This window comes from Diabrotica virgifera, chromosome 1 (genome assembly GCF_917563875.1).
Source record: "Diabrotica virgifera virgifera chromosome 1, PGI_DIABVI_V3a".
Taxonomy (NCBI): domain Eukaryota; kingdom Metazoa; phylum Arthropoda; class Insecta; order Coleoptera; family Chrysomelidae; genus Diabrotica; species Diabrotica virgifera.
In genome coordinates, this window is record NC_065443.1 from 193,990,760 (window position 1) to 194,003,832 (window position 13,073).

The 13,073-nt window shown below is 32.0% G+C and overlaps 1 protein-coding gene across 1 annotated transcript in view; it reads left to right on the plus strand.

Moving 5' to 3' along the window:
* Nucleotides 1-2,840: 2,840 nt before the first annotated feature.
* LOC126878999 (odorant receptor 43a-like) overlaps nucleotides 2,841-13,073 on the plus strand; it is a gene marked incomplete at its 3' end in the record, with an annotated part of 56,118 nt that continues 45,885 nt past the window's right edge. The window contains 1 exon segment of the mRNA XM_050641878.1: nucleotides 2,841-3,065. Within this exon segment, the coding sequence (XP_050497835.1) occupies nucleotides 2,843-3,065 (223 nt within the window).

Below are 13,073 nucleotides of genomic sequence, written 5' to 3' on the forward strand. Positions count from 1 at the left end.
AACTCTAACCTTCTTTTCATGAGCATTTTTCAGTGCGTCACAAATGATAGAAAAAAAGGTAAGTCCGTGATAATATACATTTTAGTGACATGACATTTTAGTTAAATCTGACAGTTGTCAAATTTTATTTGCAATTTGGCATAAAAACAAATCAATTGTGTTGATTGCATTTATAAAATGGTATTTTCTTTTATTTGTATAGTCTTTTAAATTGTTCAGATTATATTCGTAGATATATTATATAATTCGCAAATTATTTTATTTTCGATTATAACGCCATGCAATCAAGAAACAACGAAAGGCATGGTTCGACGATGAATGCAAACTAGAAATAGAGAAACGGAACAAGCTACGATTAGAAAGTCTAAGACTGAAATCAAAAACAGCGGAAACACTTCACATAGAGCAAAGAAGAAAAACCAGCGCAATTTTACGAAATAAAAAGAGAAAATTTTACGAATATAAGTTGAAAGACATTGAAGAGAATTACAAAAATAATCTTATTAGAAATTTATATCAAGGCATTAAAAATCAAAAAAGAGAATATAAACCACAGCCCATTTATTACAAAGATAAAGAAGGAAAAATAATATTTGATGACCAAGAAATATTAAAACGATGGAAACAATATTTTGATGAATTGTTAAACGGGGAGTACACAAATAATCACAATGAAGAAGACACAGATGATGGAAATGAAGAACACATAAATCACGATAATGAAGGATACACAGACGAAATAATGAATATGCAAAGAGACAGTACGGAAGATCTAACACCATCCCTAAATGAAGTTGAAATTATTATTAAGAATCTAAAAAAACTATAAATGTCTTGGAAGTGATTCTATAACAGCGGAAATGTTAAAATATGGAGGAGCGCAGCTGACAGACAAAATACACAAATTACTAAGAAACATATGGGAAAAGGAAGAAGTACCAATGGAGTGGAAGCAAGCAGTGATATGTCCTCTTTATAAAAAGAGGGACAAAGCAGAATGTCAAAATTATAGGGGCGTGGCACTATTAAATTTAATATATAAGATATTACCAGTCCACATCAAAAACAAGCTAGCAAGAAGTCTTAACAATAGCATAGGTGAATAGCAGTGTGGCTTTAGAAAAGAGAGAAGTACTATAGACAACATCTTTACTTTAAGAGAAATACAAGCTGAGAGCTATGAATATAATAAACCAACAATGGCACTCTTCTTAGATTTTAAGCAAGCTTTTGATAGAATAAAAAGAAAAGAAATATATAAAGCGTTAAAAAATCTAGAAGTTTCACCAAAAATAATAAGAATGATAAAGCTTACACTTACGAAAACAGAAAATAAAGTAAAAGTAAATAACAAACTAACAGAAAATTTCGAAGTGAAAGAAGGAGTACGACAAGGAGATCCGTTGTCATCACTGCTATTTAATGTAGTATTGGAAATGATAATAAAAGAGGCTAATATTAACAGATCAGGATATATATGTCATAAAAAACATCAATGTTTGGCATTCGCGGATGATGCAGTAATTCTATCCAGAAGCAAGGAACAATTAAAAGAGGTAGTAGAACGACTAGAAAAGGCAGCTCGAGAAAAAGGACTTTATATAAATGAAACAAAAACTAAGTGCATGGAATGGACCGACAAAAAATTTGAACAAGGGCAATATTTAATGATAACAACGAATGAAGAAACAATGTATATATATAAATTTGAAAAGGTAGAAAGATTTGAATATATAGGAACCTTATTTTCTAGTAAACCAAATATCCGGGATGAAATACACAAAAGACTAATGTCAGGGAATCGTTGCATGTATGCACTCAATAGAATACTCAGAAGCAAAAATATATCCAAAGCAGCTAAATTAAGAACGTATAAAACTGTGATACGACCAATAGTTACGTATGCCTCAGAAATCTGGACTATGACAAAAACCGAGCAATCAATGTTACAAGTACGGGAAAGAAAAATACTTAGAAGGATATTTGGGGGAAAAATAATCAACAATCAGTGGACACGAAGAACAAACAAGGAGTTAGAAGAATTGTATAAGGAGCCTAATATAATTGCAGTTGTAAGATCACAAACTGTTAGATGGTTAGGACATGTCCAAAGAATGGCTTAAGTTAGAATGCCTAAAATCATGTTAAGCGCTACAATAGGTGGTAAAAAGAGAAAAGGAAAACCTAGGACCAGATGGAGCCATGAAGTTAATGATGACCTGATATATCTCAATGCAACCAATTGGAAAGAAAAAGCGAAGAACAAGCAAGAATGGAGGAAGATTGTAAACCAAGCCATGAGCCTGCTTGGCTCGAAGTGCTAATGTATATATATAACGCCATCTATTGACAACTAGAATAAATGTTATAAATGTCACCGACGAAATGTAATCACCGATGTGCATTTTTTTCTGTCACATACAATTTAATGCGTTAGAAAGAAATCGAAAAACTAAAGATCTTCATGAGAAAAAGCATATCTCCAGTCTTTTAAAACAGTGTGTAAGACGAAACGGTTTTTAAAAATTGAATGTGAGAAATTGTATGAAGTAAAATATATCCATTTTCCATTTTTAAGGAGTAGGTAATTGTCTCACAAATTTCCCTCTCTAATTTTCTAGCGCAATTATTTTCCGTAACAAATTATTTGAAATATAAAACTTCTATAGTTTCGTTTTATTGGTAATAAACTCAGTAACACGTAATGACTTAATAATAAAATTGGGTGAAAAATACTTCTCTTCTAATAATAGATGCCAAATTTAGAAAATTGGACAATTATTTGGCGTATAAAAGAACAAAATTTAGAAGTAATTCTCACTGTCCTAAAAATATTTCGACAATGACTACTACGAAAACTGTGCTGTTGGATTTTAAGAAATTTTATTTAAGAGATATGCGGTTGTTGAATAATCTTGGCGTGTATGTACCAGTGGAAAAAAAGAAATACCCCATGTTCTTTGCATTTTATTGTTTTATGGTATTTTTCTTTTTTATGGGTATACTAAATGGAGCCCAATACTTGTACACTTTTATCAATGCTCAAAGTATTCGCGATTTTGCAGGTAAAATATTATATATGTACATATAATCTTTATACCCTTCTACCCACTCGAGTATAGGTACGACGTTACCAGTGCACAAATCTCTTCCATTGCTTCCTGTCCTATGGCATATCCTTAGATTCGTTCCATGATACTTTTTTTTGTCAAGAATCCTTGCCACCACCTAGTTTCATGTCTCTCTCAGCCTTAATCTACTTCTTTTCCCCTGCACCTTCATTTCCCATATCGTTTTAACTGGTAAATACTTCTTTCTTTCTTCTTCTTTAAGTACCGTGCCCAAATTTTTAGGCGTGGGTAGCTTCCATAACAATTTGCCGATATCGTTCTCGATCTTGTGCGGCATGTAACAATTGATCTGCTGATAAGCCAGTCCATTGACGAAGGTTTCGGAGCCATGAATATTTCTTTCGACCAATTCCTCTTTTTCTGTCGATCTTTCCATTGAGTATTAACTGCAGCATCCTGTATCTGCTACCTCTCTTTATATGTCCCAGATATTCAAGTTTTCTATTTTTTATCATCTTCATTAAGTCACCTTCGCCTTGACCTACTCTGTTTAAGACTTCTCTGTTTGAAATGCGTTGAACCCAAGATATTCTGAGCATTCTACGATACGACCACATCTCAAACGCTTCTAATTTGTTCATCATGTTAACCTTCATGATCCAGGTTTCACATCCATATAGTAATACAGGATACACATAACATTTTAGGAACTTGATTCTTAGTTGTAAATTCAGCTGAGAGTTGCTCAGAGAGTTGTTCTTTCTTTAGCCGTTGTAAATTCCCCCACCAACTTAATTGTTTTTTTTCAACATACTCCATATTTGTGTCGATTTTCAGTTCTTCTCTTATGTAGTTATTTCTTACCGTATCCGTTCTAGTGACTACTTGAACTATGCGTAGGTACCTCATTCCTGCTGCCTGTATCTTACTTTTCTCTTGTCTATTTAGTATCCAGGATTCATATCCGTATGTAAGTATTGGTCTGTATATAGCACTAAATACCTTTATCTTCGTATGTTTCGATACGTATTTCTTGTTAATAATTGTTTTTCCTATTACGTGGTACAGTCTATTCACTTTATCAATTCTTTTATTGATCTCAGCTTTTTATCTGTCTCATTTCTGCATCATTTATCTGGACAGGTACATCCTCTCTTTCTTTGGTTAGTACCATTACCTTCGATTTTTCTTTGTTCATAGTCATGCCATACTTTTTTAAAAATGTGTTTCATGTTTTTACGCTTCTTTGTAACTCGTCTTCAGTCGCTGCTAAAATTACTACATCGTCGGCAAATGTACAATCTGCTATCTCAGTGCTTTTCAGATTTATATACCCTGTGTGTAGTAAGTGGTCTGACTTTTGTTTTTGTTTCTTTTATTATTTCGTCCATAAACGTAATAAACAGTGACGGTAGCTTCCCCTTGTCTTACACCTTCAGTTGTTTTGAACTAGTCAGATATCATATTTTTACTTATCACACGGCTTTTAGTGTCTCTGTATATTGATATAGTTACCCCTATAAGTTTTACTGGTATGTTTCTGTTCTTCAGACTTGCCCATACTTTTGATCTAGGTACTTTATCAAATCAAAATTTTTTTTATCAAGAAAACTAAGGCAACGTTTTTTCTTCCTAGATAATATTTTATTTATTATATCGTTTAACGTAAAAATATGATCACATTCATGTTCATCTACCAGAACCACTTTGCGATTCTTCTAAATAGGTATATAGTCAAAGTAATGAAGCTTAAAATAGTACAAAACCTCGCAATTTTTACAGAATGTATCGATTTGCTTGAAAATTTAAGAATAAGTAGTGGATAGTCCAAGGATGAAAATCTATATGATGCCGAAAGGTGGTTTTCCCATGGGAGTAGTTGCCAACCCATCTCGGGGGTGTAAATTTTTTATTATATTTTGATCGCGAAAGTTGGTAAAAAGCAAAAAACCTGCTATACATTTTTTGATAAAATTAATAGTTTTAGATTTATTCGCTATCGAAAGTGTTAGTTTAATATCGAAAAAATCAATGTTTTTAATATGTTTTCTGCTAGTAAGTCCAAATGTTTTCGTTTTATCAAAACAACTATACTTAACAAAAATGTACCTTTCGAAAAAATAAACAAGACCGTTTTTTTTTTCATTTTACTTAAGACCAATAGTAATCGAACAATACTTTATTATTATATGTTAGCTCTTCTTCGTCAAATGCAAAATATTGTAGTTTCAAAGTCAAAAGACGGGATAACTATGCATTTTTCGAATATAACTTGTTCAGACTAATTTAAAGTATTTAAAAATATCTATCTCCGGAAATAAAAAAAAGTATCTAGCTCAAAAATTAAGTGACTTATAATGAAAAGAATGTCCCTATTTTTTTTTCAGTGAAAAAGTGATCGGAAGCGATCCCCTAATCACCATTCTAATTCAAGTAGTCATTGACCTTACTTGGTCTTCTTTATTTATGTATTATTAATAGGTTCTAGAAGTTTGACGGGCTTAGAGTGATTAGTTTAAAAAAATGGAGTTAAAAGCGAATAAAGAATTTTTGTAGTTTGGAAAAAATGGCCTTTTCTTCAGAATAGAAAGATTATAGTCAGGGATACGAAAAAATGGTTAAAAATTAAATTATAGCTTATTTAATTTCCAAGAACCTGATTTGCAATTATTTGTACTGCAAGAACGGAGTGAGCTATTGACAATTAAAACTTGTAATAACATGCAAAAACCATCTTTACCAACCCTTTCAAAGTCACCTTTTTGCGACTGAGGATTTTAAAAAGATTTAATATTAATAGACCTATCGATCTTATAAAAATCTATAAAAATGTTTTTACCAGACTTTCTAAGATAAAAAATAAAAAAGGTTAAGGTTTTAAAAATCAAAATATTTTTTTTAAAATAAGGAGAAATCCAATTGGAAGCATAATAATGTAAGTTAGCGGTGTTTTTAGTCATTAGCCTTATTCATTCTTCTTTGTTTATGTATTAGTAAGAGATTCTAGAAGTTTAACTGGCTTAGAATTATTAGTTTTTAAAAAACTGGAGTTAAAAGCGAATAAGGAACTTTTGTAGTTTGGTAAAAAATGCCATTTTCTTCAGAATAGAAAGATTGGCATAAGAGATACAAAAAAATGTTTAATATGGAATTGTACGTTATTTAATTTCCAAGAATTTGGTTTAAAAAATTTTTTTCTACGGCATAAATTGACTGAATCGTAAATGAATATATCGAAAAACATTGATTTTTTCGATATAAAACTAACACTTTCGATAGCGAATAAATCGAAAACTATTAATTTTCTCAAAAAAAAATGTATAAAAATTTTTTTGCTTGGAATGAACGTTTTTATCAACTTTTGCGGTCAAAATATAATAAGAAATTTCCACCACCGAGATGGGGTGGCAACCACCTTGATTTTGATCCTTTAGTATTTAGTATATCCCTTTATGGGTATACTAAATGGAGCTCAGTACTTACTTGTAAACTTTTATCAATGCTCCAAGTTTTCGCTATTTTGGAGGTAAGATGTTATTCTTTAATTTATTTTTGATTTTAAAAACAGGAAAGGAGAGAGTAATAGTGTTTGTTTTTAATAAAATAAACTTTTAACCTGATTTACTTGTTGTTTTGATCGTGAAATATACGAACAATTATCAGGTATCTAAGGATTAAAAAGAAATCCGACGGAACGTGGCGTGGAAGCCTGAGTGAAATAGAAAAATGTAACAGAAAAAGATAAAAAGTTAAGATGAGGTTTAACCAACGTTAAATAGCAAAATTTCTCTTAAAATTTGTTTTTTAGGATCCTTAAGGTAATACCGAACCCTAAATTATTTATGGCCTCTGTACCTTTTTTTATTGTCCTGTGGAGCGTCGCTCTTTTTCCCGTGAGTTGTTGGTAAAATTACACGGTTTAAAGAAATTTAACATACAGGTAATAAAACGTCCCCCTTTCGACTGAGCTAGGGAGATAATACGACCAATGCCGTAATAATTTTACTGTGTGGTGTTCTAATTACGTTGTATTAAGATTTTTATCATTGTATGAATTACCCAACCTAAGAAAATTTCTACCGCCCACACTGGTGGTGTACCTTGATATTCTTGGGACATGATGGGTCAACTGATTTGATCATAAAAGTAAATATTTATTAAATTTGCAGTACTGTGGGGTGCAAATTGTGCTCTTTTTCCATTTCACTATTATATATTTTCTATCTCTCTTTTTCGACGTTTAAATTGGTAAACTGGTGAAGCGCACTGGTGAATCCCGATCGGTTATTGACAAGGCGAAAACGGCGGTTTCGTTGGAAAAAATCCCATTCGTGAGACACCCCAGATAAGGTTCAAGAAGTCGCCCACGCGAAAAGTGGTCCAATTTTTTTTAATCAAATTACAAAAATCAGTATTTTCGGACCGGACAAATTTTTTTTTAGATTTTTCGGACCATTCCGAATAGAAAAGGTCTCTTGTAATTTTTCTCTAAAGTTGATCGTGTTCGAGTTATAAGCAATTTAAAATTTGAAAAACGAGAAAATGGCCAGTTTTAAGACTTGGTTAAAGATTATTATTATGAAAGTCAGAAAGTGACTAAATCAAAATTTAAACCCCCCTTTCATGATCCTAAAGAAATTTGTGAAATTAATTTATTACTAAGCTGATATTTTTATTTATTAACAATGAGCGGTAAGATCGTATTGACGCGGCTGTAAATGTGAGTGCGAGTGAGATGAGCCATTGGACTGCCTGAATGGCATCTCTTTCGCACTCATCATGGACGGACGCCTAATACGTGCGTGGCGCTCATTATTTTTACTCAAAAATAACAGCTTAGTAATCAAATAATAACAAAAATTTCTTAAGGATCTTGTAGGGCTTTAAACTGTGATTTAGTCATTTTCTGACTTTCATAGTAATAACTTTTAACCGAGTTATTAAGGCTTGAAAATCGCCATTTTTTTTTTCAATTTTAAAATGCTTTTACCTTGAAAACGATCAACTTTAGAGAAAAATTATCAAAGACCTTTTTTATCCAGAATAGTCCAAAAAACCTAAAAAAATTGTCCGGGCATAAAACATTGATTTCTGCAATTTGATTAAAAAAAATGTTAAAAAAAATTTGGACCAGTTTTCGCCTGGGCGACTTCTTGAATCTTATTCTGGAATGTTTCAAGAATGTGATCATACAAAAAAATCTCATGGGAATATTTTCTCCAAAGGACCCGCCGTTTTCGCCTTGTCTATTAGGGATTGGTAGTAGAGAGTCGGACGTCGGACATTAAATTCCTGTAGAAATATGCCGAGTTTGTTTTTAACTAGAATTTGAATACTTTCAAGCTGGAAAAGTTGTTTAAAATTCAGCAAAAATTTTAAAACATTCAATGGACATTACAGAGTCCTATTTTTCAATATTTTATCTGCAATATCTCGGAAAGTATCATGGCTAAGGTAAAAATAAAGATAACAATATTTTGCAATTCAACACAAATAGAAAATCGTAAATTCTGAAATCACTTATTTACTTAAGTCTGATTCTCACTATCATGCTAGGCAAGTGCTCGGCATGGGCAAGGCATCGGCTCGGCAAGATACATTTTACATAAAATCTTATGCACTTCACGGGATGTAATTCACACTATGCGTGCCAGGCATCGGCAAGCGACGGGCTTTGCATGCGACGTTTTTTAGAAACAATTTTTGCCTAGCATGTGCCGTGAAAGTCACGACAGCGTGAATACCTTACCGGCAAGCAATCTGCAATCTTGGCTGTTTAATAGCAGTTTTATAAAGACGACAGGGAAACGAAGTATTTTGTTTTTGAAGAGGTCCTTCAGTATGCGCCAATTTTTTTTCTTCTTTTGGCCTCATAACTCTGGATGGGTATTTGCCTGTCTGGCTATGTCCTTCCATTCGGATTTCTCTTGTGTACTTTTTCTCCATTGTGTTATGTTCATGGTTTTCATGTCGTCTTTCACGTCATCTGTCCCTCTCGTTCTGGCCCGTTCTTTTTTTTTTCGTCTTCCATTGTAATACTTTCTCTTGTAACGTTTACATTTTTCTGCATGTAGAATAAAAAGCGAGTTGGAAATGATGTGAATTCACATCAAATTGTGTTCCCAAAACCATAATAAATTTCCTTCGTGCCGAGAAGGCACTTGACGAAACTGTGTTTTTTTTTAATCTTATAGCTGATAAGTCTTAAGTGTCAAAGATTTTATGGGAATATCTCTTCATTCTCTCACAGATCTTAATTTAGCGTCGTTCCCACACAACGTCTATAAATTGGGGCATACGTCTCAAAAAAGCTCTGTTTAGTTTGTTAGCCGTGCAATATGCATTGAGAGGTTGATTTATTGTGATCAGTATTTAGTGTCAGTAGAGTGAACTCATAATTGAATTATGGTAAGTCGAAGTAACCTTTCATTCTATTGTTCCAACGTTATTAACGAAATCCTTTTTTCTTTAAGAGTTCTATTGTATGGTCAATTTTACGGCACGGTCAATTCTATCGTACCTCCAACTAGTCTTCTTTGAGAGCCATTTCTACTGCCCGGCCTTATTCTTTGGGGCCAATTCAACAGTACTGCATATATTTGAGGGGCTAACAGTCCGTTATGTACCGTGTTCTGCCCTTTTCGCAGGCCAGATGGAGCTTGACAGATGTCTCACTTTGCCTAGTAAGTTAAATTATTATCTGCTTACTGTGAAGAAGCAATAATATGCCAATTTTGTCGCGTGCGGTCTAGATAAGACACCTGTTTTGTGTTTATTTAACTGAAAAAGTGCATTGACATCCTAAAAGGGTCATCCTTTTAATATAGTTAATTTGATGTCATTATTGAGTAATTTTTATTTTAAAATGGGTGATCAATTAAAATATAGACATTTTGATTATGTAATTTTTTTGTGTAATTACTATAAATTTAGTATTATAGAAACAAAAAAAGCTTTTTTTTATTGTCGAATAGATGACGGAATATGAGTGTCAATTATATATTTTTAATTTTTTTTTGGGTAATTATTCAGTTTTTCAGTTTAGTAATTAGAGTCATTAGAAATTATAGTCATCTATTTTACGTTGTTGATTATCGGTCTGTGTTCGTGTTGACCATTTATAATATTAAGTCAAGGTATTTGAAGTTTCCTTTTTTTTGGTCAACAATTTTATAGTTATTTCTTTCTGTGTAGATCCTGTAAATATGTATTGAGTATTAACTTATTGAGAACACCTTATTGAGTAGCTTAATAAAAGTTACATTGAAACTTATGATGTCGTATTTTATTTGATTTTATTATTTACAGCTCAAGATTAGAACATTGATGTCTTGTCGTAGCATTGTTTCTATTTTTTTTATTGTTGTGTTATGTTTCGTTAATTGTTCCTTTGAGTATTTGTTGGTCAAAATACCTGGCACCCTATATTTTCGTTTGAATATTCACTATTTCCGTTTTCTTAGAGTCCAAGTGTCAAACATCTATCCCTCTCGTTCTGGCCCGTTCTTTTTTTTTCGTCTTCCATTGTAATACTTTCTTTGTTGTTTATTGATTGTCTTTTCTCTGCACATGTCCCAGCCATGACAGTCTTTGACTTTTCACAAATTGTACAATATCGTAACCTTCATTAAATTCATTAACCTCGTTGTTTCTACTGATTCTCCATGTGCCGTCTTCCTCTTCCACCGGGCCATACACTTTTCTCAGTATTTTTCTCTCGAATGTACTGTAGATAGTCATTTTGGTTCTTTTGTCTAATAACTTGGATGTCATCAATCTTGTACGATTCCCCTCTTAGCCCAGTAAATGAATGGGAAATTCGGCGATACCGTGTAATTTTCAAACTCCGAATTGGATGAAAATTTGGATTTAGGTTCTACTTACCCTCCACTTCAAAGTTGAAATTGTGCCGTTGGTTGCTTTTACTTGGGGGGTGACAGTCACCCCTTCTCAGGGGTGAAAAAACATACGTTCAAGGTAAGACCGGGAAATGGATAAATTGACTGATTTTAAGCAACTTTTGTTCTATAGAGTTTTTTACATAAGTCAATATTTTTGAGTTATTTGCCATTGAAAATGTTGATTTTTCGACAAAAAAACTACGTTTTCAGACGGTTTTTCACAAATAAATCAAAAAGTAAATATTTTATCGAAAAAATGTAGCTTATAAAAAACCCAAAGAAATGGTGTATCAGAAAAGTCTATCAATCAAATAAAGACAAAGTTGTAGCTCATGAAAAATACGTTCTTATTCGTCTAATTCCTAATCAAATATTTCAAGGTGAAATCACCGAAAAATTAGGCACTTTTCGGGAAAAACCCATTTAATAGTTATTTATGATATAAGTGTTAAAAGTACACGTTTAAGGCACGCATGTGAAAGTTTGCAGAATAAGCGATAGCGAGTTCTGCAATTCACATGAGTGCCTTAAAAATGTACTTTTTAACACGCATATCATACAATATTTTTTCAACAAACGTAATTACAGGACAATATCTACAGAAACTTTTACTTGAACTTGACTGATATTCCATTTTTAATTTTTTTGACATTACATTAAAATTGTCTATACGGTCAATACGATCTGCAGTGCCTTAAAAATATTTTAAAGCACTAGTGCCTTAAAGTAGCATTTTTAACGCACGTATGGAGTGCTAAAAATTGCATTTTTAACACGGTTGTAGAAAAAAATTTTTAAAGTCTTTATAAAAATCTTTGTTTTAATTATTAACAAAAGTTTTAGCATTAAAAATAAGCGAGTTACGCTCAAAATAAAGTTGGCCCTCTTTTTTTTGTAAAAAATCATGAAAATCTCGCCGTGTTTAAGCTCCCCAAATGAAATTATTCGCTACCGCTTTACAAACAATTTACTTACCTATCTATTTTTTATATGATCTCTCAGTCTCACCGGTTAAGAGTGTTTATTTTTGAAAGGGTTATCATTGAGAAAGCTTGAATGGGTCACTAATCACGAGTGTATGCAAATTTTGAACAGCCATATCTTAACCAATTTTTGTCTCGCGGAGAAACAAAATGAAACTAGCATATTTAAAATAACAAAGCCTACATTTTTTATTCTTTAAGATTTTTCTTATCACTAATACTTTTTAAGTTATTTTGAAAAAATGAAATTTTTCAAAATTTTTTAGAAATTGTTTTTTTAATATAAAACCAAATGTTTTCAAAAATAAGCACTTCAAACCAATCAAACATACAGATCTTATAAACAATACACATACAGTTAAAATAGAATGTAAAGCCAAACGATTAATTTCATTTAGGGTGCTAAATAGAGGGAGGATTTCACGATTTTTTTTTACCAAAAAAAAGGGGCCAACTTTTTTTTCAGTGTAACTCGTTTATTTTTTATGCTGTACACTTTTGTAAAAAATAAGTAATAATCTTTTTTCGATACTTTAAAAATGTTAATAAGGTTTTCCCGAAAAACGCTTCTTCGGTGATTTCGCGTTGAATTATTCGATTTGGAATTAGACGAATAAGAACGTATTTTTCATGAGCTACAACTTTGCTTATACTCAATAGTGGACTTTACTGGTACACCATTTTTTTCGTTTTTTTATAGGCTACACTTTTGCTAAAAATATTTTTTTCGATAAAATATTTACTTTTTTTTGGGAAAAACGGTCTGAAAACGTAGTTTTTTTGTCGAAAAATCAACATTTTCAATGGCAAATAACTCGAAAAGTATCGACTTATGTAAAAAAAGAATGTGTGTGTACTTTGTACGCACGTAAGAAGTTATACTTCTATTATATAATTTTAAGGAAGTAATTGTATTCTATTTAAATATTAAACTAACTTACTTATCTACCACTTTCAAAAAATTTTTATTAAAACAACTAAAAAAAAAATGAATCGTAGAGGATTGGAACCCGGGACGGTTCGAACTCTGACCGAACGCTCAACAACTAGACCACCGAGGTCATGTGATTGACACGTACGTTTCGGATATAATTATGAGTGCAGCTGATCTCACTACT